The sequence below is a fragment of the Aspergillus pseudotamarii genome, assembly GCF_009193445.1.
Source record: "Aspergillus pseudotamarii strain CBS 117625 unplaced genomic scaffold BDV38scaffold_4, whole genome shotgun sequence".
NCBI lineage: Eukaryota > Fungi > Ascomycota > Eurotiomycetes > Eurotiales > Aspergillaceae > Aspergillus > Aspergillus pseudotamarii.
This window is the reverse complement of record NW_022475018.1, coordinates 385,043-410,171: the sequence shown is the minus strand read 5'-3', so window position 1 is coordinate 410,171 and position 25,129 is coordinate 385,043. Positions and strand designations below refer to the sequence as shown.

General features: G+C 47.0%; 9 protein-coding genes across 9 annotated transcripts; 7 read left to right on the top strand and 2 right to left on the bottom strand.

Annotated features, from left to right (window-relative positions):
- Nucleotides 1–82: 82 nt before the first annotated feature.
- Nucleotides 83–2,898, bottom strand: BDV38DRAFT_125671 (pseudouridine synthase PUS7). The gene is made up of 2 exons (XM_032051200.1): nt 2,555–2,898; nt 83–2,496 (listed from the first exon to the last, which is right to left on the bottom strand). Exons 1-2 carry the CDS (start codon nt 2,761–2,763, stop codon nt 522–524), a joined length of 2,184 nt encoding a protein of 727 aa, XP_031918580.1. The 5' UTR covers nt 2,764–2,898; the 3' UTR covers nt 83–521.
- A 1,425-nt stretch (nt 2,899–4,323) lies between these two features.
- On the top strand, nt 4,324–5,612 carry BDV38DRAFT_278044 (uncharacterized protein; the record flags this gene model as incomplete). The annotated part of the gene is made up of 2 exons (XM_032058631.1): nt 4,324–4,713; nt 4,767–5,612. 2 exons carry the CDS (start codon nt 4,324–4,326, stop codon nt 5,610–5,612), a joined length of 1,236 nt encoding a protein of 411 aa, XP_031918579.1.
- Nucleotides 5,613–6,863: 1,251 nt separating this feature from the next.
- Nucleotides 6,864–7,562, top strand: BDV38DRAFT_278043 (uncharacterized protein; the record flags this gene model as incomplete). The annotated part of the gene is made up of 1 exon (XM_032058630.1): nt 6,864–7,562. One exon carries the CDS (start codon nt 6,864–6,866, stop codon nt 7,560–7,562), a length of 699 nt encoding a protein of 232 aa, XP_031918578.1.
- Nucleotides 7,563–8,455: 893 nt separating this feature from the next.
- Nucleotides 8,456–9,283, top strand: BDV38DRAFT_278042 (uncharacterized protein; the record flags this gene model as incomplete). Its single annotated transcript, XM_032058629.1, has 2 exons — nt 8,456–8,767; nt 9,251–9,283. The coding sequence occupies 2 exons, from the start codon at nt 8,456–8,458 to the stop codon at nt 9,281–9,283; spliced, it is 345 nt and encodes a 114-aa protein (XP_031918577.1).
- A 1,870-nt stretch (nt 9,284–11,153) lies between these two features.
- BDV38DRAFT_278041 (uncharacterized protein) lies at nt 11,154–11,831 on the top strand (the record flags this gene model as incomplete). The annotated part of the gene is made up of 1 exon (XM_032058628.1): nt 11,154–11,831. The coding sequence occupies one exon, from the start codon at nt 11,154–11,156 to the stop codon at nt 11,829–11,831; it is 678 nt and encodes a 225-aa protein (XP_031918576.1).
- Nucleotides 11,832–12,686: 855 nt separating this feature from the next.
- On the top strand, nt 12,687–13,370 carry BDV38DRAFT_278040 (uncharacterized protein; the record flags this gene model as incomplete). Its single annotated transcript, XM_032058627.1, has 1 exon — nt 12,687–13,370. One exon carries the CDS (start codon nt 12,687–12,689, stop codon nt 13,368–13,370), a length of 684 nt encoding a protein of 227 aa, XP_031918575.1.
- A 482-nt stretch (nt 13,371–13,852) lies between these two features.
- On the top strand, nt 13,853–14,413 carry BDV38DRAFT_278039 (uncharacterized protein; the record flags this gene model as incomplete). Its single annotated transcript, XM_032058626.1, has 1 exon — nt 13,853–14,413. One exon carries the CDS (start codon nt 13,853–13,855, stop codon nt 14,411–14,413), a length of 561 nt encoding a protein of 186 aa, XP_031918574.1.
- Nucleotides 14,317–16,217, bottom strand: BDV38DRAFT_234951 (DUF2293 domain-containing protein). The gene is made up of 3 exons (XM_032053296.1): nt 15,587–16,217; nt 15,333–15,455; nt 14,317–15,282 (listed from the first exon to the last, which is right to left on the bottom strand). The coding sequence occupies exons 1-3, from the start codon at nt 15,860–15,862 to the stop codon at nt 14,821–14,823; spliced, it is 861 nt and encodes a 286-aa protein (XP_031918573.1). The 5' UTR covers nt 15,863–16,217; the 3' UTR covers nt 14,317–14,820.
- A 5,222-nt stretch (nt 16,218–21,439) lies between these two features.
- BDV38DRAFT_234947 (PHD finger domain protein) lies at nt 21,440–24,592 on the top strand. The gene is made up of 3 exons (XM_032053295.1): nt 21,440–21,993; nt 22,264–24,291; nt 24,348–24,592. The coding sequence occupies exons 1-3, from the start codon at nt 21,968–21,970 to the stop codon at nt 24,532–24,534; spliced, it is 2,241 nt and encodes a 746-aa protein (XP_031918572.1). The 5' UTR covers nt 21,440–21,967; the 3' UTR covers nt 24,535–24,592.
- Nucleotides 24,593–25,129: the final 537 nt, after the last annotated feature.

Here is a 25,129-nt window from a genome sequence, read left to right as displayed (position 1 = left end):
CTCCCTTATGGAGGGCGGTTCTCAGACATAATAACCACGCTAGTAAGACCTCGAACACCTCATCCCTAGAGAAGAAAGCTTTGTATACCTTTCAAGTAGACCCCCTCTATCTCCACCAAATTTGGAGGAAATTTCCTGGATAAAAAGCTGAATACACAGCTATTTACCTACTATATTAGGATCAAGTGAAATTGGAGCAGAAGGCAGTATGGGTCACGAACTGGGCATACAATACATCCTTGGTTTACTAAAAGATACACTTGCCGGAGGTCCAGTTCAGACTGTGGTCAACTTTTTCTGCCAGGTGGTAGATGGGTTGACCAAAATCCTCTGGATGTCGGGCGGTCGGGTCCCTTGAACAGTGTCTTTGGTATACCTAATCGTTGGAAGCCATGACAGCACTGTTAATATGGATAGATTATATGATATTGAATCTATGCTCAATATATACAAAACTTTTGAGCTTACACCAGATGAGGTAGTGGTGCATGCGTTGAGGTATATGTACAATAGTCTCGGAATCAACGCCCACCGAAATCCGGCTTATACGCAATCACCTTGCCCTTCATCAGCTCTCTCAGGGCCATTGTGGCATACTGACTGGATCCCAGCTGGAACTTCAGAACGACAGCAATTTTGTCGGCGGAGTCTGCATTAGCGGCGGTGCTTTGCTTGCCGTTAAGCTTCTCCAGGTCCGTCTGCACGAACTGCTCATCATCCACGGAATACAACTTCACCTCGGCCGAATAGTCTGCCCCCATTCGGCTGAGGAACTTCCGGTAGCTTCCACTCAAGCTGATGTCCTTCCATTTACGGCGCATGTCATATGGATCTAGACCGCCACCTTGTTCGCTGCCCATGAAGCGCTTGTAAAAGCCATCCATAGCATTGGCGGGGTAGAGCACGTCGAATCCTGGCAAGGGGAGGACAACGTCGAAGATCGTGTACTTGCCGCTGGCGGCTTCCTCAGCTGTCAGGGCTCGTGCGCGTACAAAAGCATCGCTTGCGGCGTAGGCGCTGTCCTCTGCGTGCGGGGCGATGATCACCTCGCCGTCTGCGTCGACCTCAGTGGCAGGGCCATTGGCATTTTGGTTCTTGTCAATGTGTTCGTGAATGAGAACCAGGTCTCCCTCCACGACTTTGTCTCCGTACAGCCGCCACCGCTCGCCTGCAGCGAAGTTCCAGACCAAAGATTGGTAGGCGTGCACATACATCAACCGCAGGTTCCGGGGAATCGCCTGCAAGGCTCCGAGGTAGTCATTCTTGGAACGGCCCAACTGCCGTATCAAGTTAGCTTCTGCGGAGAACTTCCGAGGTAATTTCTCAAGGGCTTCGTTGATTCTACTAGTCGTTTCGAAGATGTAGATGGCCTCTGCACGGGCCTTATCATCTGAGCTTATCAGAGTGGTCGAGCTCTCGCCTTCTTGGGCAGCGGCCAGAACATGGGGGCTATAGTGAAGGATAGCATCACAGGCGCCTTTGAAGTCTCCCTGTAGCATTTTGACACCCACTGTGTCCGTCCGCGTCGCAAAGGTTCCAAAGCGCTGAAGACCGTAGTAGTTGAAGTAGCCACGCTCACGCAGGTTTCGTAAAGCCGAGCCTACGCGCTCAGTGGCATTCTTAATGGCGGTTTCACGATCTTGAAGGTCAATGCCTGGGATATCACATTCACGAAGCGTTATAACGAACTCGTTTCCGGCGAGATCGCCTAGCTCAAGGCCATACTTGCGATACTCAAAATCGCCAAGTGCGGCATTGCGGAGAGTCGAATTCATTTTCGCAAGTCGATCAGCATGCACGCGGTGAGCGCAAGCCCTTTGCGTCGTCACTCCGCGTCGGTCCTTAGTGCCAGCAAATTGGAAGCTCTTGGGATTCAACCTCAATGTGCGCGCGATAAAAGATATAACTTCCATCGTGTCCTTGTTTTCCTTGTAGATAGTAAAATGCAAATAGGGGCCTCCCAGCTCATCCCAGTTGACACGGCCTTGGTTCCGGCCACCCTCGCGAGCACCCTGCGCCTTGCGCTTGGTTCGGTTTGCAGCGACTGAGATGGTCATCAGGCCTTCAGCATCAGTGGAAGATTCAATCTGCGAATTGAAGATGCGACGGATCGTCTGGTGCATCTTGATGCGCAGGTCGCGATCGTTTACAACAACGGTGGGAAGTCTTCCCAGTTCACTTGGGCGGGCTTTCTCATTGGACTGGGCACGTCTATGCAGCGATATAATTTTCTTAGCGTGATCGGCGCCAAAATAGGAATCCAACAGCTCCTTGTCCTCATCTGAGATTTGAAACTCGACTGCAGGTGTCTCCGCGTTGGGTGTGGCGTCGCTCGCAACCGCCGCTTCTGCATCCCCCTGTTGTTTGTTCTCTACTGTTGTTTCCGTCTTATCCGCAGAGTCATTGTTGTTCTGTTCCGACTGAGGTCCAGCCAGGGCACTTAAATGCAGCACTTCGCCCGAGGGAACGATCTCATTGACCAAGAAATCGGTATACCTGAAATCACACAATTCCAATCAGTGAAAGGTTTTCTCTCTCTTATTGGAGAAAATACCTCTTCTTCAAGATGCCAGAAAACCCCGCATTCTCTGCGCTAACAAACTCGGTAATCCCAACTTCGGCCTCCTTCAATGCTTGAGCGTCACGTTCGGAGATTTCCGCAGGGGCTCCGGCGGAAGGGGGGAGGGTAGCTTCATCGGTCGTAGAGGTGTTGTCAACCTTAAGCCGCTTACGCGGCGACTCGACAATGTCAGCGCCTTCCATTATGAAACAAAGAGCGGGGAAGGTGATGTCAAGTTGAAGCGGGAAGCGATAGCAGATGGCTTGATGCGGACTGTCGGAGCTCTCGATAGGTTTTGCTTCGACGGCTCCGAAAGGAGATTAGCGTAACCCTAGCCCTACATCTCTGATCAGGGAAATGCGATACGATGCAGTAGATGGGCATATCACATTCTTCAAGTTTATTGGGGAAGTTGTTTCTGCTTCAATTATATCTCTGGTTTCTGCTATCTTTATCATGAAGTTATTTACTATATGGGAAAATATAAATTCGCAACTAGATTAGTACACACACTCAGTGAAACTTGCAATAGTTATCCGCGACAGTATATAATGCAACCGTTCACTTTGTCAAGCGCAGTAGTTAGAGTACTAAGAGTAACTTCATAGGTTAAGAAATAATTCTTTGACTCATGACTATATTAAAAGGTGTATATGCCCTAGTTGAGGTTTGAGTCTCATAATATGGACAAAGCGTTACTGTAGATATCATTTTTAGGATGACCGAGAGTCTAGAAGATTGACATTCCAACACCATTTCGAACTAAACCTATAGGCGATAGAAACCAAGGAGTGAGATCTTGTGCATAATCTATACGCTTCTATATGTCATGAAGGCTAGTTCAGGGAGCGCTCTGTCAGATACACATTATTCAGCCTGCTACGATCATCTCTCTCCCTCCCATCAATGTCTCACCAGTTGTCCCAATGCTCAAAGCTCCCATTGTTGGAGGTGAGACATGCAGCGCACTAGATATAATCTAACAGAGATAATGAGTCGGAGTCGGGCAGCCAATCTCGCAGCCAGGTGGTTCCAACGGGGAATACTTGATTAAGAGGGCCCACAGGGTCAACACGAGCCATGGGTTGGACGCCGTTTAGTACCCGTACTCATTCTGTGCTAAATTAGGGACTGCCATGGCGCGGTTAGGCCCCCACTGCGGATATTTCTAGGGTTCTTAAATAGTAGGGATCTTAGTATCTTACATCAGCAGGGTCTCTTCGTGTCTTAGAATCGAGTAAAGATTGTCGTTCGAGGTCTCGTATACGACGGGTGACAGTGATAAGGACTTGTAGTAATGCTGTGATATTCACCAGACAACCAGAAAGAAAGGCAAACAAAAGTGCCCTTCCAGCGAAGACGAGTATGACGAGAAGGGAAATCTGATAGTAAGGAGCATATCCTAACGTTGGAGGCTTAGACGTTGGAAGGGACCCCGCTAGAGCTAAACCAAAGACCAAAAGATCTCCGGCTAAAACTTCCCATTCTGTTTTGGCTCAACCAAAGACCCTTGCCAAATAAAATAAGTGAATATAATATTACTCGTTCGGAGAACCACCAATAAGGGCACCCTGGTCCTGATCATCTGGAGTCGATCGGTTGCTGTCTTTGTCCATCGCTCCACAAATTTCTAACCCAGCATGCGTCCCCTGAAGTCAAACCAAGAAATCTGGGAGCCACTTCCGTATTTCTTCGAGGCTTGTTTCCCTCAATGAACTTGGCAATTAACTCCATCCGCTCGTTCTATTCAAAAACCGATAGCGATGATTCCACAAAGACAGAGGAAGCTATCGATAGGTGGTCGCAGACTGATCCTCTTGCTGTTGGCGGTCCTGATCTACGTCGTTCTTTACCATCTCCCACCTCCGCCAAAGACCAAGAACAATACCAGTTCAAATAGAAAGGCCCCAAAATATGATCTGGACACTACTCCGCGATTCCTGCATCTCTCGTCCTTTCGTGAGGCCCCTGATCCAGATTATGAGAAAAGGGTATCGGATGCACTGCTAGAAATAGAAAGAAAAGCCCTACGCGAGAGCAATTGGGAAACCTCTACCGAAGACCGAATCTGGCAAGTTGCGCTCGGTAAATACATTGAGCGAGAATCGGATTCATTAAATTTCGAGCAAGAAAATAATGGATGGAAGTATTCAGTAAGGCGTACTCCACACAGAACCAGTCGTACTTTCATACTAAGACCAGACAGCTGGTGGATGACAAAAAAGCATCCAAATTCATTACCGAGATCTTCTCGAGCGTGCCAGATCTCAAGAAGTTGTATGATTCTTACCCATACCATGTGATACGTTCGGACCTGATCCGATATCTTATTCTGTGGTACTATGGTGGCTTCTACGCAGACATGGATGTTTATCCTGCCCGCTCCATCAAGGAATGCCCGGCATTAGAGCCTCTCTGGGAAGATGGCTCCAAAAGCCTTAATGTCTCCCTTGTTGTAGGCATTGAAATCGACGAGCCACATGCCTCCCCGCGCCTCATGCGTGAGTGGCGCTGGATTAGACGATACCAATTGATTCAGTACACTATGTACGCGCCGCGACGCTTTAGTCCAATACTCCGAGAGGTGATTGTTCGAGTCATGGCTCACACAAGACGACACATCAACCAGAGCAACTTCCTGCGTGGGCCACACTACAAGGAGAACACGATTCTGGAGGTCACAGGACCTGGAGTATTTACCGATGCAGTCCTAGATGTACTATCTCAGACGCTGCCGCCGACTCACAACTTGGTAGAATCGTCAGTGAACGCGGATGCTGACATTGGGGATCTCGTTTCGCCGTCTACCGGAGTGACCCAAAGGCGGGTGACGTGGGCCCCGTTCAACAGAATCAAAGAGCCGGTCTGTGTGGACGCATCGGAGGCCATGGATGGAAAGTCCATGGGGGGCGTCTGCGTCTTACCTGTGAATGTATGGGGAAATGGACAAAGACACAGTGGTGCCGAGGGGTTCAGCAGTAAACATGCATGTATCAACCATCGCTTTGGGAGAACCTGGAGGAAGGGCTGGATGGAATACTTCTTTGGGTAACTTAGGAGGTATTCTTGTTCTATGATGGGAAAACATGCCATATTCCAGGGAACTCCTGTATGGCCCTTGCAAACAACATCCAAATCACAAAAAGGATGATTTGGAATACGTGTCACAATGACCATCTGAATCTCTGCTAGGTACCTCGCCCACGAGACTTGACTACAGGGGCTGCTTCAAAGGGAACTACCTATTTACGGCTGCTCTTTGACGAAGTCAGAGATAGTGGAAGTATGGATGTGATATGGCCACTCCAAGGGACAGCACACTGAAGAGAACCAACAGATGAGGAGCTGGAGTTACGGGATTATACGAGGACATGACAGTGACTTACGGACATCGATAACATTAGCATGCTTATTACCCCGACTATACTATGTATTTACTGTATGATATTCGAGCATTTCTGTACATAGGCGAACCCGAATATTTTTGTTGCTCCTTTCAAGACTGCTTTTAGGTAGCACGATTTGATCCTACGATAATATCAAGCCCTAAACCTCATGCATGTCACGAGAATGAAATCTGCAGATTCTGGCAAGCTCCTTTCTAACCTAGGAGGAAGCACTAAGCTACCTTACCGTAGGATTGATCACTGTGATCCGACCTCTATAAGAGAAAGTCTAGACCCACTCGACATGGTAAAATTCGAATGAAAGTGTTAACAAATGATCCCAAAGAGCAATTATGCGACTGTCCCGCATAAAAGCCTTACCGTACAGAAGACATCATAAAACCCCCCTAGAAAAAAAGCACATTGCAAACGAAACCCTATCCCTTACCCCGTAGAACCAGCTCCCACACTTCCACAAAAAAAAAGGGAAGACAAACACCCATTGAAATCCTTAAAGTGTCACAACTTGCTACTCAGACCACGTCAGCATCAGCAGAATCAAGGTTACATGGGGTTCATGAATGTTGGGAGCTCGGTAGTTACCAACGCTCCAAGCTGCAGCAGCCATTGATTGTTACGGATCCCGTTATAGCAACGAAGAAACGGCAGCTGGTGTCTCAATGTCTAAAGATATCGTCTTTGCGGGTACACAAATATCGTGTAACATGCTGGATTTGTCAACCGTTGACCACGCTGAACATGTCCTTATTAGATAGATCGGGCGCTTTAGACCATGGGTATATATATTCTGTGGTGTTTTTTTGTGCTGATATCTTCTTGTTCTCTGTTTACAATTCCAATTATCTTTGGATACTTCTACTGTTGATCTCTATATCTAGCATTGGTCTGTATCCGACATGAGTGACCCATCAACATATGAGCCGTCAAAAGCACAACTACGACATGATCCAGTATACTATGTGAAGCCAGGATCCGACGACAAAGAGAAGCTGAAAAGATGTATGGAGATATTCGAACATCAGGAAATACATCAATGTTTCCGTGAGTTAGAAGACGAACCGGGAGCTGATGAACCCACTATCAAGAGTGCTATCGCCCGCAAAAAAAACCTTTTGATTGATGGCATCACGGTCGATGCGAGCCTACACGACCTGGTATGCGTGTTCGTCGATATACCCGAAAGCAGACCTCTCAAAGCTCATCGATGTCTCCTTGATTCTAAAGAGGAACTGCAGAAGAAGATTGATACCACCGAGCATCAGGTTTCCGGCGGCCCGTCCTTTGATGCGCTCATCCCAACCGTGCCAGTTGATGATGGGTATGTGAGGATTAGCTACAATTTCTGCACCAAGGCTACGAACGGGAGAGTGGTGTATGAAGAACTATGGCATCTTATCGGTAAATACCTTGAGAATAGGTTGACTGAGGATCTGCCAGTTATTCTCGGCGATGAACTCCGCATGGCTCGGACTGAACCTAGATCGTGGCGGTTAGAGCGTGGTTATGTCCACGACAGGAACCCACTGGGTGTCTCGAAAGACATATTTTCTCCGGCTTGGAAAAGGGTAACAGAACGAGAAAGAACACGGGGATAGTCATAGCACCTGGTTAGCATGGATATAGTATCTCGTTGTTTCAATGCTTGAATTCGTTTAGAATAGGGGCCTATGTTTAAGAGGGATAATGCGCATGTAACCTAACCTTTGATACGATTGTTCTTTAATACTACTATGGTTATCTATCAGCTTGTCTCTTTTGCTTAAGGTCCGAAATTTTGCGGTGTGCCGCATGGAAGTTGCTGAAGGAGAAAGCTCGCTCTTTGGTCTGATTTGATGAGCGGATGTTGTTTCGGGGTAGTGATACTTTCAAATCTCATGAGATTCTACCCTTCAATCATCCAAAATCTTTGGAAGTACAGCTATTTGAAACTATATGGCTTTGATGCCCGTTGAACAATGCACATGCGTTACTTTGTTTTTATTGTTGTGTTTGTTGGGCTGAAAGGCCCAGCTGGAGCATATCAGCGTGTCTTTCGTATGCATTGAGCAAGTTGGAATTCTGGAGGACATGGAGGCAACTTGGAAAACTGCTTTAACCTCCAAAAATAGCCTAGTTTGTAAAGTGGTCTCGTCAGCATCAAGCAAAAGTCAAAGCGGCATGCGTTCTTGTACATTGAATACAGTAGTTATTCTAAGCACCTGCGTCAATAGGTGTATCGCAGTATAATAATGAAAGCCACCCACACTATGTCATTGGGATTTAAGGTGCCTTTATTGAATAAACACTGGTACGTCGCAATGAAATTTCCATTACTCGATTCGTAATATTGTGTGTTTACAAGGAGAAATTAACACTTCCTGGGTGTATAAATACAACCTTGGTCTTCACCTAATGATGTCTAATTATTCTGCGCCATTGGGATCAGTTACACCTCTTGCCAATTGTATTTCAGGTTCACAGCCCACCAGAAAACAGATCAGCAGACAAAATGCGGTCTCTATCACCAGGAGACCCTGTTTTCTTCTACGCCGCTATAGACGAACACGACCGTGTCATAGATCCACCAAATAACACCGCCATCAAAGAATTTCTGAGAAGCAGCCGTATACCCACAGCAGAGCAGACACGCAAGGAAACTCTTTTCATGGAGGGAGTCATGGTCGATGCGACAGATAGAAATCTCGTCTGCATCTTCTTCGACGTGAAAGATACAAATTACGTCTCTGAACTCGTCCTTTCTTCCCTTTCCCAACTGGAAAAAAGGTACCAGGACGTCGCCGAGGACCATATTGGCCCCCCGGTAGGCCCTATTGATCATAATTACTTTAATCATTCCGCAGTCTGGAACTGCGGACTCTACCCTGGACATCCAAAGGCCAGGGTGAGGGAAGGGTACGTGAGGATTTGTTACATGTTCGAGACCCGGGCCAGACATAGTGGCGAGGCTCTTATGTGGCTGTATTCCATGCTCCGGGTATTGTCTAGACATCCTGATTTGCGTCGGGGTGGTCTGCCCATCGAACATAGAGGTTTACATGTATTTCGTACCAGTCCGACCCGGGGCTTACATCGGTACAATCCTAGGGCACTCCGTGGTGTTAGAAAAATCTATTGATGTTGCAAATTTACTAGACTATGTTGACTCCCTGTCTAATTTTCTTTTCCATGTTTTTGTTGAGCTTAGGAGTCTACACGTGAAGGCAATATGGCTTGCTGTTAAATATTACTGTTATCTTTTTCAATCACGTCCGTAAATATTGATACCTGCTGACCACGGTGCTAGACACGTTTCTTCTTTACCGATGAGAGCGTTTGAAACTGGAATCCAAGTTGCTTGAACAGACATATTGGAAATGACCGTGGAGGATTATCGAGATTGAGTACCATGCCATGTCAAGACACTACATGCCGTCTTTGATGAATGTTGGTAATAGCCAAGGCTTTCCCCGCTTGCTTAGTAGATTGCCTATGCTCAGTCGGATGTGGAGTATGCTAGTAGTCCTACTGATGGGACTTGGTGTGGACTGGAATATATAGAGGAACATTTAGGATTTGAAGGGAATTTCCCTCATCTGCTGCTACAAACACCGAGCCCTATTATATATACTGGGTAGCAGAGACTCATTTGTGGCTGCTTACACCTGGGGTCTTCAATATATAAGGAGCCGGTTGTCCATCTTGAACAATTAATTTCAGTCACATTCCCCGAGTATATCAACAATGGAGATGCAAGCAAAATCACACTGCCATTCATGATCGAAAACCATTCTCTGCGGTCCTGAGTACGCCGGTAAACAGATGTGATTTTGCATTCCATCGCAGGCGCAATTCACTTGGACTTGAGGCGAGAAAAACATACCATATCCCGTAGAAAGATGCTTGTTTTCATAATCCAGTCGCTGAGTCAACATCCGCGGGACTTGATGCTGAACCTGACATGGGTAATTAGTTTCGTATTGTTTCTATATTGCTCGAGAATAGGTGTTCCACGTCTTAGGGGATTTGTATTTCTATGATCTGAGACTGTCCTAGTCCTTATTTTTCAGGCTTTCTCCTCGCGGCATCACTAAGCCACTCTATCTATTGCTAAATCCTACTCACAGTTACAAAGTCTCTATACCCCAGCTCTCCAAGATTTTAGTTCTAGATAACAGTACTCGACGATGATAAGAGAAACTAGGGTAATCTACTGGATAAGCCCCAGGTGTCTCCCCGGGGACATACACTAACACGATCACAGGAGCCACCGAGTAGATAGAACATTGATGACCCACGAATTGGCGTAGGTTCGTGCTAGTATCACGTAGTCAGTGGAAGTTTGTCTAGATATTTGTATATACAAAGAACAAAAAATAAATTAAAGCGCTGGGTGAGAGATACAATCTTAGCACCTCAAGTTATCTTCACCTGGGTAGTTCCAATACTTGAACGGCCGTGACCACCGCGAATGACCCTCATAATTTGGCATAGCGCGATCAACCCAAACTACCTAAAGTTCCTTGAAACACAACCACGGGGATAATATGCTCCATGTTTTATAGTTTGAGTAAACTACGTAGTGCTAAATATTCGGATAGGTATCCCGTACCACCGGAAAGACATTCCGTCCTGCGTCTGGAACCGATACGGATCAAAGCCAATGAGTCCAATGTACATGAAACATTCCTGATCGATGTTGTTTCTAAACCAAAGAAAAATTCTCCATTCGGGATGACACACCGTTCTTTCAGTCTTGCGACAGTCTGTGTTCATTGAGCTTAGTTAGAGGTCCACAGCCGTTGATGCAGATCATCGCAACGAGGGAATCCAGCATCCTAGAAAGCGAAATCGCAGACTTTGTTCGATAGATATGATGTCCCTAAAAGCCTTGAACTATATATAGCAGCAAACCTTGGACACGGTATTCCTTACTTAGTTCTACGGCTCTGGTAAGACAAAGCAAAGATAGCGTCGTTCAGTGTCAGAGTGTGTCTTTGTTATACGCACATATTCTGTAACTGTGCTCCCTTATGATACATTTGCACACCCTCATTATAGTAGACACTGTCCCGGATTTCCAAGTATATGTATGGGCTGGTTTTCCCTCTGAATCCTTCCGGTCTCTGTCTACCATCTCAGTCATTTTTCTTCATTATCAATCCTCAGTCATATCCAAGAAACAAAACTTATACAGCTCAATATTCAATATGGAGCACTGTAAATCAGCACGCGGAGTGGAAAGCCAAGAACAACAATCTCAATCCGAGAAAACCACTGAACACGTCCCAGTCTGGCGACTCATACAAGAAGAGTTCAAGACAAACCAAGAACCATCTGAATGTATCAAAAAGTTCCTGGATGACCTGAGGAAGCTTGATCCAATTTGTCACATGAGAACACCACCACAGTGGCCCCTGAAGGTCCATCTTTTTATGGACAAGATTGTAGTTGACCTGTCCGTTAAAGATCTCATCTGCCTTTTCTTTGATATACCCTGGATTCACCCTGGAAACGTCAACGCCCTCTATGCCATTGAACAATCTAAAGAGAAAGCGGACAAGATCCCGAGAAACAATTGCGCTCACATGGTCAACCCACTGAACGACGTTCCTGAGGGAAACAAGAGAGTTTGTTTCATGTTTGAAGCCTTCAACTATACTCAGCCAAGCGTGCTCGATAATGAGTTGGAGACGTTTTTCGCTGGAATTAAGAAGGCTCTGAATGATCAAGGGGAAGAAGGTCGACAAAAGACTCTTCCGATTGAATGGAAACGTTGTTACGTGTTTATGGTTGAAAAGATCCAGAATATAGCAAACTGGGATAAATCGCCAAGCAACATCGGAGCTATACCTCTTGAGAGCTCACCTTCTTCTTCTCCAAGTTGACGGACCTCGGTAACTGGTGGACTGTATGCCTTTTCTTTTGTACTGTTTCCAATGCAGTTCTTAATTAGGAGCTTTCTTTGAAGGAGATAACGTGTATACAGTTGCTATCTACAATGAAATGTTTTTTTGAATTTTGATCTATGAACGCATGCTTGATCAGTAGCGACGGATAATTTGTACTCAAGTGCACATCAGTAATCAATCAGTATACCTATTTGTCTGACAAATGCCTAAGCCTTGAGCATGAGCTGTACCATGATCCGAAGCGTAGGGAGCCTGAGTGATATAAAGGCTCCGCCGGTATTTATGACGATGAAAAACTACATTCAATGTCGGAGAGTGCATTTGTTATACGCAAATATTCTGTAACAACGGAATTAATGTCTTTACCACCTGATATCCTACATCCAAAGTGGCAGAAACCTCAAGTGTGAAAGTAGGAGAACAACCTCGTTAAGTTCCTCAAAAGCATTTTTATGACACGGAGAAATCAAATAGCTTGTCAAAAGATTGACCACGTTGGTGATCTCCAGTGGCAGAACCCTTTACATATGCTGGGAAGTTACTAAAATTACCGCGAAAGGCAGCGTCTACTGTCTGAAGTTATCCTAACACAAGCAGAATGGCAGTATATCTTGCTGGATTTACCATCCTTTTATCCTCCGAAATTAGTATTTCCCAGGAAAGACAGAAGCTTCCCTTCAGTCTACAGGCATAAATAGGGACTCACTCCTCTCTGATTCCTTGACTTCTTTGTTCGCTCACCATCTCAAGTATCCCTAGTTCTTTGTCAATATCTACACCTCTAAGAAGCAACGAAATCTCTAGCCCCAAGCGCATTGACTACGAGGCAAGATGAATGGCCAGCACAATGACAGATCAGCACCCCAGCCCAACCGACAACAACCACGTTGGGTCATGCCAGACCCGTATGACCCCCAAGAAGACCTTTTCAAACATGAGATGCGACGTCATTACCAACCCACAGAGAAGGAACTTGGACGTAGAGGGAGCCTCTTCTCTCAATGTATGATGCTCGACGCGACTCAGAGTAACCTTGCCGCTGTTTTTGTCGACATACCTAAGAACCCAATCAGTACTGGCCAGGCCCTTCTCGATGCTATAAATGAAGTGACTAGGAGGGTGATTGGTAGCGAGAGCAGAAGCGATGAGTCAGAGGAGGACAATGGCTATGCAGGACTCCCGGACGACGATCTCGCGGAATGGAAGGAAAGAATTTTCTTCATGTTCGAGATGGAACCTACTGCCAGAACGTCCAGCGTTATTCTCGAGGCTCTAGATAGCTTCATCCAGCATGCCAATGAAGCAAATGAGCACATGTCGAAACTCGAAGAAGAACAATTGCCGATCGAGGTCTTTAAAGGCTATACCATGACTAAGGCTGATCCTAAATGGGCCGCTGAGGAATATGACAGACAATATGCTATTGCAAAGCCCTATGAGGATTGGGCGCCATGCGAAGCACTAGAATGGTTGGAGCGGGCAGAATGCTCTGAAACAATAGATTTAGATGACTAGTTGAGTTGAGCTAGTTTTGTCTCCATTGTTGAGTTCGTTGATAGTTGTTGGAAGATGAGAGAAAAAAGGACATGCGCATGTTTTTGGCTTTGAGTCTATCGTTATTGTTGAATTGAATGTCATTGGTATCCACTATAAACGTCTTTGCGCTCATTTTAGCATCGTAGATACACTAATCTTCTTTAAAGCTACTATAATACCTTTATGATTCTCTATATAGAGTGATAAAGCATACCCAGGAACAGCAATAATCCAAGCCTAACTCTTATTTTGCACAGCCAATTCTATAAAAGTAACAATGAACACTCGACACCAACGCCATTGATCTCAACTACTACATCCCTTCAAGGCCAACAATCCCACCCCCCAAAGCGCCAGGAACTTCAGACATAAATACTCACACATTCCACCTCTCACTAACCTCCCATGACCGACCCTCCACAACCCTACCCCATACCAAATAACAACACCAGCCCCCCAAAATGGACACACTAGCTACCCCCCTCAAGCCTCGAAAACGCACAACCACCAGTGCCTTCGACGCCTCGCGCAAAAGAACCCTCAGAGAAGCCGGCCTCCGCGCCGAAGAGCACACCAACATCGTCGGGATCTACCTCGACATCGACCCCCGGACAAGCCCCCAGGACCCAGAGGATGTCATCTTAGCTTCTAGACGGGAACTAGAGCGTCGAATGACAGAGGAGGAGGCGCGTTATGCCAATCCACGGGGCAAGCCCCGGAACCATCGTATCAGGGTGTATTGGAGGTTCCCGTCTGGGGCGCAGACGGCTGAAGAGGTGTTCAAGGAGGCGTGGATATACAATATGGCGTTTGAGGATATACTTGAGAAGCGGAAGGAGTTTGGATTTCCGGTGTTGTTGGATGGGTGTTGTATGGTTGATATCCTTGTTCCTGATCGCGATAGGAAGGTAAATGATGTTTCTGTTACGAATGTTGGGTATTTTTCTTGGGAGGACTTTCTGTCGAAGGTTAAGCCTGCTTTTCCGGATAAAGATAATCCTGGAACTTATGTTGGGTTTTAGTGTAGTGGTGGGACTGTATGATCATTGTTTTTGTGTGGTTCAAAGCATCTCAGATTCAATATTGCAAGATTCAATTCATAAAACTAGTAGTAATAGCAAAACCATTAACGAGTGTGTCTAAGTCACCAGCGACGGTGAGACCACATACTCTATCGTTGAATCTAACATAACATTGTTATGGAAATGTAGTCTATGCATGTCCAAGCACATAGGGTATCTTTCGTCTCCTCGTAACAAGTCATTTCCCTGTCTTCTTCGTTCTCTTAGTTCGGGTTGAGCCATGATATCGTTACTTTGAGCGTCGTGTTGACGCCCAGAATCGTGCTGTAAGAAAAATTTAGAATTAATAGTGATCTTTTCGGCGTCCGTCGTTGGGATGCATGGGACGTATCCAACTTGAATTGGCATCAATTCGATTCCACCATCCGGTTGCGCAGAGCTAGCACATCCATAGGCTGAGAATCACCACCTTCCCATGCAGTCTTAATGGCTTTAACCAATTGCCAAACCGCGTTTCGGGCTTCTTCGCGGCCCGCCCCAGCATGGAGCATGGATTCATACGGAGTATGCATGTGTCGAATATGAGCCTCCACCGCCAAATCAGCCTTGCGTTCGTCCGATTTGGTCCCCGTGCGTCCGACTCGACCGGAACCTTTGAGAAATGCGTGATTCAGAATCGCCTCCAAAGATTCCGCAGGCATTAATGGGAATTGAGTGCGGAGAATTTGTCGAGAGTGAGCCAGGTCTTTCTCGTCGCGAACTTTGACAGCATTTGCGCGCGTCTCAGCGGTCGCAGCGGCAGACTCGAGAACAGCGGCGTAGATGTCAGATGGCACACGGATGCCGAGGGTCCTCTTCCCTGTCTTGTCCTGCAGCCGGTTAGAACCTTAATCGTTAACGGGGCAACATCATCCCTTACAAACACGGTATAGACTGTGCGCTCAGATTCCTTCGTGTTCGTTCGACAGTTACGAGTAACATAGACATCGCCCTTGGGGACAAACACATAACCTGTGGCAAATGGTTCCTTTTCAAAACAGTTCTGTTCGTGGACTCCCGTTAGCGAGACATTCTTGCATGCGCTAGCAGCTGCAGGTAAGGGTCAGGGGGAGAGGGTCCCCAAACGTAACCCAGCATTTAATAGCGTAAGAAAACACACGCCCACACACATACCTTTTCGAACGGTTCTGTTGACCGCGGGATCAAACCGAACTTGGAATACTTCGAAGTCCGTCCCCCACCTTTGCGCTCTGCGCGGGCTATTCTATTGTTACTGCCGGTACCGAAAAGCCCTCCACGACCACGTCTGCTCGTGAGACTATTTCTGCGAGCCTGAGCTAGGATGGACTGAGGCGATTTCGGAGGAGTAAAGGTTTTCGGGAGATTCCTTCGGCGGCCTCCCGACCTCCTCGGAGCACGTCTCCGGGAGATTCTGTTCGCCGATGTCATGTTATTTGGCAAATGAGTCTAGATAAATTTATGGGGAAGATAGATTGCGAGATCCAGCCTAGTTTAAAGAGTGGCGATGATACGAGATTCGTAATAATAGATGGTTCTGAAGTGCTTGCTGTAGCCTGGCCCCCGAATTCGGCTGCTAATAGATATCACCGACTACCAACATCAAGGGATTGATAAGGAAGAGAAAGAGCGATGTCTGACACAAACGGTGAAACTAGAAGGTGTCGCCATGACGTGGACATGTAGCTTGATGTAGCCTGTTTAAAAATCCATTTTGGGGAGTTAAGCCTCGCGGCATTCAACCAGAGAGTATGGATCATGCATAAATACGTATGCCAGATGAGGGCGATGATCTTCACTTTTCTGCCCAAAACCCTCGCGTATCAATTCCGAGCGGTCACCGATTCCGCGGGGAACTAGTGGCTGAGGACTGTGGCTGGTGTCTAGAGTGCATGTGTATGCCTGAGGTGTCAGCAACGTCTGGTGGGAATGGATAGGTCTCTGAGAACGTCACGATGGTTGGGGGTTATCTGGTATGGACAACTCAAATAACTCCAAACTCTCGAGACCAATTTCTAGAACAAGGTGGCATTATCTGGTCTACTGAGGTACTCAGTTAGGAACCCGCAGTGCTTGAAATTTCAACTGCTACTTCTGCTGATTAGTAGAGAGTATTTACCCTGAGGGCCCGAGTGCTGTCGACGAAATGGCTAATCAATGACTGTCTGAATAACAGTGTTATGAGTGGTATCGTCAAGTTTTTCCGTGATTGTCAGCGTATTGCAATCCGTCAGGTACAGTTATGGCAATCAAAGATTTCTACTTCGTACTCAAAAGGGTCTCGCGCAATGCAAGGACAATTCACCTTCAATGAGACGTTATCGCCTTCTGACCGCAGGTTACTGAACACAGTTGTTAAGATGGCAGTAATATCCAAATTAGAATATTAATCCGAGGGCCAAAAGAAGTCGTTCCCGTCCACCGGGATGGAAGGTGGTATAGAGATTGCAAAGTCCCTCCATAAACAGACTCTTTTCTTTCTGGCTTCAGTGCGAAGCTTATGCAACTCCAGCACAAAACGACGTACCTAGTAGTTATTTCATATATGCCTAACTACGGAATTCTCATGCTATAGCTGCTGCTTTCAGTCTTGTTGATTGGCTATGTTTTGATCTGGCCACCTGTTCCACAAGGGCAGCAGGTATTTGTAAACGGCGAGTTTTCAATGTTCCCCTCGACCTTGCATTGAACCTGGGGCACTAGTTGGACACAATGTTAAGACCATTGGCACGAAGATGCTGTTATTCGATGATCTCTTTTGAAGCTACTAAAGATGGCGTTCCGTGCAGACTGGATTATTAACATTCTATACTCGAATGACAAAACTCGAACAATCGATGGTAGCGCTCCTATTGGCAAAAGCAAGTTGCCGCCCAGGTACCGGGAAAAATGCTGTACATAAAGTCTCTATATAGTCTGAGTGCTTGTAGGCCTTTGGTTCATGCAACTGGAGATACACTGTTATCTTTCGTATACAAAGCATATATTTATATACGATTTATAGCGGTTTCGAGACATTCGTAAGCTATTATTTGTATGAAAAAGTATGCCATATACTGCTAGAAAGACGAGTTGACTGCGATACTATCATTCATTTCACAATGAACGAAACTAGACATCATATCGCTCGGCTCCGAATAGTCCCGAAAAAGCAAAGGACAAAAGAGGGAATTACTAGCGTGATAGGCAAGCCAAGGTCTGCTGGTGCGAACAACCAATGAACCCCAGAATTAAGACGAGATACAATGATTCAAACAGGAAAAAATGATCAGTTGTCCTACATGGAGACCATGAAGCAGTAACCAGTAAAAGATCATCAGGCATATCTATATCATAGTTGACGCCATAACCTAAACAATTACAATGTGAATGTAAACGGTGAAGACAAGGATAATAATATACAGAAAGGGACTAATATGAATCGAATCTTGCATCCGCCTGTATCTATTTAAATTCTCAATGATAGATATTGGCCAAAAACAAGCACATAGTGCGATAGTACCATGGGATTTGTCAAGCGTTGCTATCCAGCCCATGGTATCCCAAAGCAACGCAGTCTAGGGGTACAGCCCTAGAGGGGCAGTAGGGCAAAATAAGAGACAATCTTATCCCCAGGAACCTTAGCCCACAGGGGCAATAGGGGGTATGTACGATGTACGATGCACAGATATCAGATCACAAGGATCTACCCGGCACGAGGGAGAGACATGTCGATGTAAGGTGAGGTGAGCACCTGCCAAAACACAGTTATCGATCTTCGAGCATGAGATCTAAAGTCTGTTGGTTCTTGACCATACTTTTAAGATTCTAAATTGTGGTTGAGTTTCTTGAAAATCGTCCATAGACTTTACTTGGATTGGCCCGAATCGTGCATGTTGGAAGTTAATCCATGTCGCTTATCAAGGGCCACTATATATAACTTTTAACGATAAGCCATTAAGGGTTGAGAGGAGATACTCCTCAGCCGGACTTGTCCGACCCGAGCCCAGCCGGGTGTGACTGGAATGGTCAATCGAAGCGAGAGGTACACAGTAAATGGTTAACATATTAAATTGTTCTAAAGAATCTTGCAAATTGTAGGATCAATATATATAGATTGAGGGTCGTGCCAAAACATCCTCTCGGTACTGTTCATTATTCCCATCAAACTGTGGTGGCAGGAACGGGAATATAAGTAGGGTTATCGGTACCCCGTACAGCTGGCAACTTGACCAAAGTGGTATGCAAAATGTTGATCCTGAAAGAAGACCAACAATATTGATCTTGGCAGATCGAACTCCTTACCGATGTTCTCAACTTTAACCGCGAGGCCAATCGAATTCGGGGAGTAGCATGTTGATAAAAAAAAAAAAAAAAAAAAAAAGAGAAAAGAATAATGATAATAATAAAGGTAGTTAGGCAATCACCTAGGCTGCAGCGCCGCCATGTCAGGGGGGATGGCCATTATTCTTCGAGTGTATGCACGATGTACAGCTATTCCTGCGGGATTACACCGCAGGCCGCTACTAGTTCGCTGCAGGTCCCAATGCTCGCGTGCAGCACTAGCCATCTCTGGTTCGCACTGTTTGCTGTTACTGTCAGGACTCAGGAATCAGGACTTAGGAATCATGCCGACCGTAAAGAGAATCGCTGTGGGGAAGGAAATCGCCTGATGGAATGGAATAACCGGTTTAGTAGCTTCATAATTAAACGTCACACCAGGAGCAACCTCGGAAAGGGCCCCCCAACCATATCAAATTTCCCTGGAGCATGCTGACGCCCTGAAAGTGAGTGAATAGTAATAGTATTGCTGACCGGAGTTTCAGGCCCCATCGGGCTGAGCACCGTAAGAGTCTCATTGGACGGATCAACGCTGGCAAGACAGGGGCAACTTGGAGAGTGCAAGTTGAGAGTCTAGAATGTCGCCTCATGTCCGATCGCCTGAATGTGGTTATGCCTAAACGGGTAATATTAGCTGGAGTCGGTCACGGGGGGAAGGAAGGGTGATGGAAATTGAATGCCCTAGCGGTCTAGATAGAATAAATAGTCTTTTCACTTCCCTCCGTCCACCATTAAATATTCCGAAACTAACGGTTGGAACTGTAATCGTTAACGTCATCATTTGTCCGTTTTCTGTCAATACGAATAGAATGGATCATATTCAATCGAATACGGAACTAAAAAGAAAAATAATATGAAGAAGAGGAAAACAGTGGGGGACGGCTCTTCCGGGGAAGATGGTGCCCTGGGTGTCGATTTCAAGGAAAACGCCGAACGCGTACGAGGTTTATACAGTAGTTAAAAAGTACCACCTAGGATGTCGTCATTCGGTTCCATCGTTCTCCAGTCCGTCAGCCCGTGGGGGCAGAGCCGATCGAAGAGGAGGAGAAAGAGGAGGCTGGAGCTGAAAAAAAAAAAACAATTAAAGTAAAATAAAAAATGTCCAAAAATCAAACACTAAAAAACCGGCCTGAGTTTGGGGCGAGAGGTCACTGGTTGGATGGACGACAGGAATCGAGAGCGACCCCAGTTGAAAGGGAGTCCGAGGGTCAGTCCGTTAGTAGTGAGTAAGTTAGGTAGTCTAACTAACTGTCTACGTAGTCTCGTAGGAGTATAAATTCTTAACTCGGGTAGTAACCAGGGTCAGTCTTGTCGTCACCAAATGCGGTTTGGATCGGCGTCGGACCTCGTAAGGAGTTTCGATTTTATTCAAACCTTATGCTCTCGTTGTTTGTTCCTTTCGATTTCTCTCAATCCTCTCTGTCCCGAAAGGAAATAGCAAACCCTTTGGTCACGGAGAGTGATGGGTTCCTTTCATGCTGGGAGGACATAGTATGATACTTCCTCTCTGGGCGAACAAGGAACCTTTTATGGAGTACTACTATAGGTCAAAAAGGAAAAAGAGGAGACGGGCTCCAAGTCAGAACCAACCAAAACCCGCCAGCAAATAGATCGTGCTTAAATTAAATGATGGAGCCAGACGATCCACGGAAAGGCAGGCGGCCGTTCCTTGTCTTTGGAACCAATGACGCTCCAACGCGGGCTTAATTCGTCAAACATTGAGATCAATGATCAATCATCTTTGGGGAATATCACTTGCACTTTGCATGTTTCCCTGGGGTAGTTAAGTAGGGTTACGCTTTTCCGTTGTAGATGTGGTCGTATTCGAGTCAGGTACAACTCACACCCGTCTTTTGCAGTTCCATTGTTCTTTTGTATACTCTTTCCGTTTTCAAAATTTCGTTCCATTCCCGGTCATAATTGGATCCTTGTCCCACCCGCGGGAGAGGTACCGGGTTGATTTGTAGTATCGGATGTATATCCATCGTACGTCAATTTTTTTTTTCTGGGAGTTCTGTAATTATTGTATATATATACTTCTCTTGACAACCATGGCAACTGCAAAAAATCACCCCAGTTACCATACCCTACCCTACACAGCTCCAGAATTCCGAGCTCCTTCGTTAATCCACCCATACACTCACACTGACAACCCTATATCGTAGGAGTATAAAGAGAAACCGAGGATAGTCAACTCCTTTCCTAGGATGGTAGTAGCCTTGCACAGCTATCCATGTCTGCCTCATCTCGTTTCCTTCACCAACCGGCGTCGTCTCCACCCGAACGAGACATTAGTACTCGAAAAGTGGAGGGCGATCGGACTGTGAGGCTTTTTGATTTGATTAAATCGCATGGCTCTTTTTTGGTTGGTCGCAGCCTGATCGAATTATTACCCGGAACGGATTAAAAGTACCTGTACTAAACTAACTGTTATTTTTCCCAGCAGATCCGGATCTCGTTTGATACTGGGTATTTTCATAATTCATTAAATAAAAATTTTGTAGTGGAAAAAAAAGAGGTCCCCATTCAGTGGATCTGCGGATACATTAAAAAAAAAAAAAAGACAGTAATAAAAAAAAACCTGTCAAATCATTACTAAATTACCAACAGAGAAAAAGAAAAACATAAGAAAAAATCCCCTCTCTTTGCAACCAATTCTTCGGTCGAACTTGATATTCTTCTCCTTCTTTCACAACGCTCTTCTTCTTCTTCTTCCGCTTGACTGTCAACTCGTCTCGGTGTCTCAGGTCAAAGAACTGTTGATCATAAAGGGCTTTCGAGGCAGGTCACACTGTACGCATTCCTCCACTCTCTCCCTTTGTCTAGGAGGAGCTCCCATCAGAACCTTCCTACCAACCTTCGACCACCTTCCCACTCGCCCTATCTTCGTTCAAACCTCCTCGCCTCTTTGTCTTGCTCCTGTGGTCGTCAATTACAAAGATAGAGGATTATGCTCTAATTTTCAGTTTCTTTATTTTATCTCATTTTATTTTCTTTCCGACGGGGTTCATTCATAAATTTCTTCTCTCTGAGCTAGGTGGCCTTCTAGCTTCGGCTTCAAATGAGCTTGTGGAGGCGTACCTTTATCCGCCAATCGATCCCTACCGAACCCCTCCACTCTAACATTCCGGACGGCTCCCAAATATCTGGACATCGCCCCAGAGGGTTGCCTGGCAGCTTGTGTTGAATGGTTGCTAGGATCACAGCGTTGCTGACATGAGTTGGGATCACCCCGTCCACAGGTATGTTGGTCAATCTATCTACGCCGGACCTAATTCCTTTGGCCCCCAGGCGGGGCTTGTTTCTACACCCACTAGTTCTGTATCGAAATACTGTGACAGATTCTATCGTCTTGCCTAAATTGTCTCGACTCACATTGTTTCTACATTTTGTTGTGGCGTACACCCAATTGAGGTGGTTGGGATATTGGTTTTGTGGTCCGCGGAGCTCCAAACGAGCTCCGTCTCATTACCCCGAAAGATGAAGCTGACCGAGCCTGCGATCATGTTCAGCTTCAGCTATCCCAACGGCGAACCTCAGACACCTACGAGGACTCCTCCGACCACGATCTTTGACGATTCGGCCTTTCAAACCCCCAAGCTCGAATCGAGCTTCTTCGACCCCAGAGTCACCTGGGACACCTCGGATCCATATGCTTCGAGCCCAGAGTTCCTCCGAACCCCCCAGAAGTTCGGACTGAGTACACCTTTGAATAACCCCCTCCGACTGCCAAACACGGGCGCAGAGTCAGTCAATGGACGGAACCTGAAGGAACCGGAACAGGAGACGGATACAGCCAAGCGCATCCGGGCGACCAAACCCAATGGACACATTGAAGAAGAAGGTCCCCGGACGGTGGAATCAACCAAATCGGCTGCCTCGATGCAGACCCCGCCGCCCAGCAGTGCTTCCAGGAGAAAGGTGACTGGGCTGGAGAATGTCAGTGGGACGGGACGACGGCCGTCGGCCTCGAGTGCCATCGGTGGGCATCTGGAGACTCCAAGCCGTTTAATGGGAGCGTCCCCTAGGCTGTTTGGCGATCTGCAAACGTCTCCGGACCCCTTCCAGCTGGCCGGCATTGATCCATCCGCGTCTCCTTTCTTTCCTCAGCAGAGGTTGTTCTGGGATCATGACCTCGAGCCGCAGGGCGGGGACTTGGGCTTGTCCGGAAGTAACATTGACTTCTTTGATAACCATACGACTGATTCATTTCACATGAACCACCCGTCCTTCTCCCAGGCCCCTCACATCCCGCAATTGCCGTCGATTGAGGGAACCCTAGATCTGCCGGAGTTCAACAGCAATGCATATGGTCTCACCTCTGCGGCTCCCACCGATGCTGCCCTATTTCCCGCTCCTTTCTCGACCTCCCCCCGTATTCCCATCCACAAGGCGGAAGACCCAGCCATGTTTCTGAGCTCTCCGGCCCGTCGCTTCGGAGGACCCCAGCCTAGTCCGGACAAGAGACTTTTCTCGAGACCAGGACGTCAGCCCTACCATCACCAGACCGAAGAATCTAAAAGGGAGCAACTTCGACGCACGCAGAGTGTGCACCAGAAGCTGCCCACGTACATCGACGATGACGACGACGATTTCACTCCTCGACAGGCACGACCGACGCTGACTCGGAGTCTCACCCAGAGTGCTATATCCGCACAGCGTCCCGGGTTCGGTGGAATGATGTCGTCTTCGTGTGGTATCCGGAAGAGCCCTTCCAAGAGATCCTCACCCACAAAACCCCAGCGGCAGCCACTGCAGCGCTCCAATTCAGTCGCTGCTGGCCTTCCCAGGCGCTCCCAGTCCGTTGTCCTACGGATTGGCAAGGACGGTAGAGCGAAGGCAGAGATGCAACCCGTCACTGAAGCCGCTACTGGGCTGTCGGACCCTCTCACTGGGATGGACTTGGATGGTTCGACGACCGAAAGCGAATATGACTCGACAGAGTTTTCGGAGTATCCCACCGTTTCCAGCCGGAATCCCTCGATAACTTTTTCTGATTCGGGCTCCCGGCCACATTCCAAGGGCTCCTACACCTCTACTGCGGCTTCATCCCAATCGGGCCGGGCATCACCTTGGAACGGTTCTTCTCGGGGTCTAGCCAGGAGGCCAACTTATAGACAGGGTCTGGATGATTGGAAGCGTACGCCAAAGCGGCAATCCATGATCATCCCGTCCGACATGGCCTACCGCAGCGCCAGCTCGATTCCAGCACCCTTAGCTGACTCGGAAGAGGAATCTGGCGATGCCCAGCATGCACTCCGAAAGGTACTTCAGGAGAGAGGCCGCATTCCTCGGTCCCACACGGTCAACTTCGGCTCACGGGTCAACCGATCGTCACGCTCCTTGGCGCACCTCCGTTCCTCACCACCCCGATTTGGCGCCGAATTGGATCTCAATCTCAAGGCCCCGAACACGTCCCCCACGACCATGACGGATCCTGATCTGGCAACCCCAAGCACCGACCGATACAGCAATCCAAGCAATGGAACCAGATGTATCTGTAATTCCATGGACAATGGTGGCCACTTGATGATTCAATGGTATTTACCCTCTCCACGAAACCTTGCAACCAGACCAGGAAACTGATTTGATATAGTGAATCGTGCAGCCACTGGCTACATACCAAGTGTGTCGGTCTGGAGCGAGCTAACTTGCCATCGGTCTATGTCTGTGTGTTCTGTGCCCATACTCCATCCCGGAGAAATCGTATCCGGGTCCCTGTCGGTAACGTTGGCCATGCACCAACGTCGCCATTAGCCCACAAATCCTATCGATTCCGGTAAAAGAAATTATGACGACGAACCCCCCACATCCGCAGGCAAGCAAGCAAGCAATTTGCGCGCCTGTCATGGATAGATCATGACACGATTCGCGTCAGCCTTTCCCCTCGGCCCTCATGATGAGGTCCCTTGACTGACGACCACACTCGTTCTTGTTTTCTTTATTTTCTTTATTTTTTTTTTTTTTCTTAACGGGTCTCCTTTGTTCGTTGTGCGATAACCTTAGACATACCCCCCCATATTTCCTTGAAACATGTTTTGGCTCACCATTGTACATTGGTGGCTATGTTATTATGCATCCCTGGTGAGATACTGCCGTTTATTATTTCTTTCCTAATTTTTGTATTAATTGCCAAGGCGAGCGGCCTACGTGATACCTATGTACTACTGTAACTAGTGACTTTGGACAAAATCAGGATGGAGCCCGTGGCCCATCAACTGGATAGGACCGAGTATTCTGAATGAACTGTACTTAATCAACGATTCCATCGTGAACGTCCATTCATTCCTTAAAATAAATAAATAGGAAAAAGGGTACCTGGGCGGCTATTCTCGGACTGATATCCGGTTCCTTAAATCCGCTGCAAAGGCGGTGACG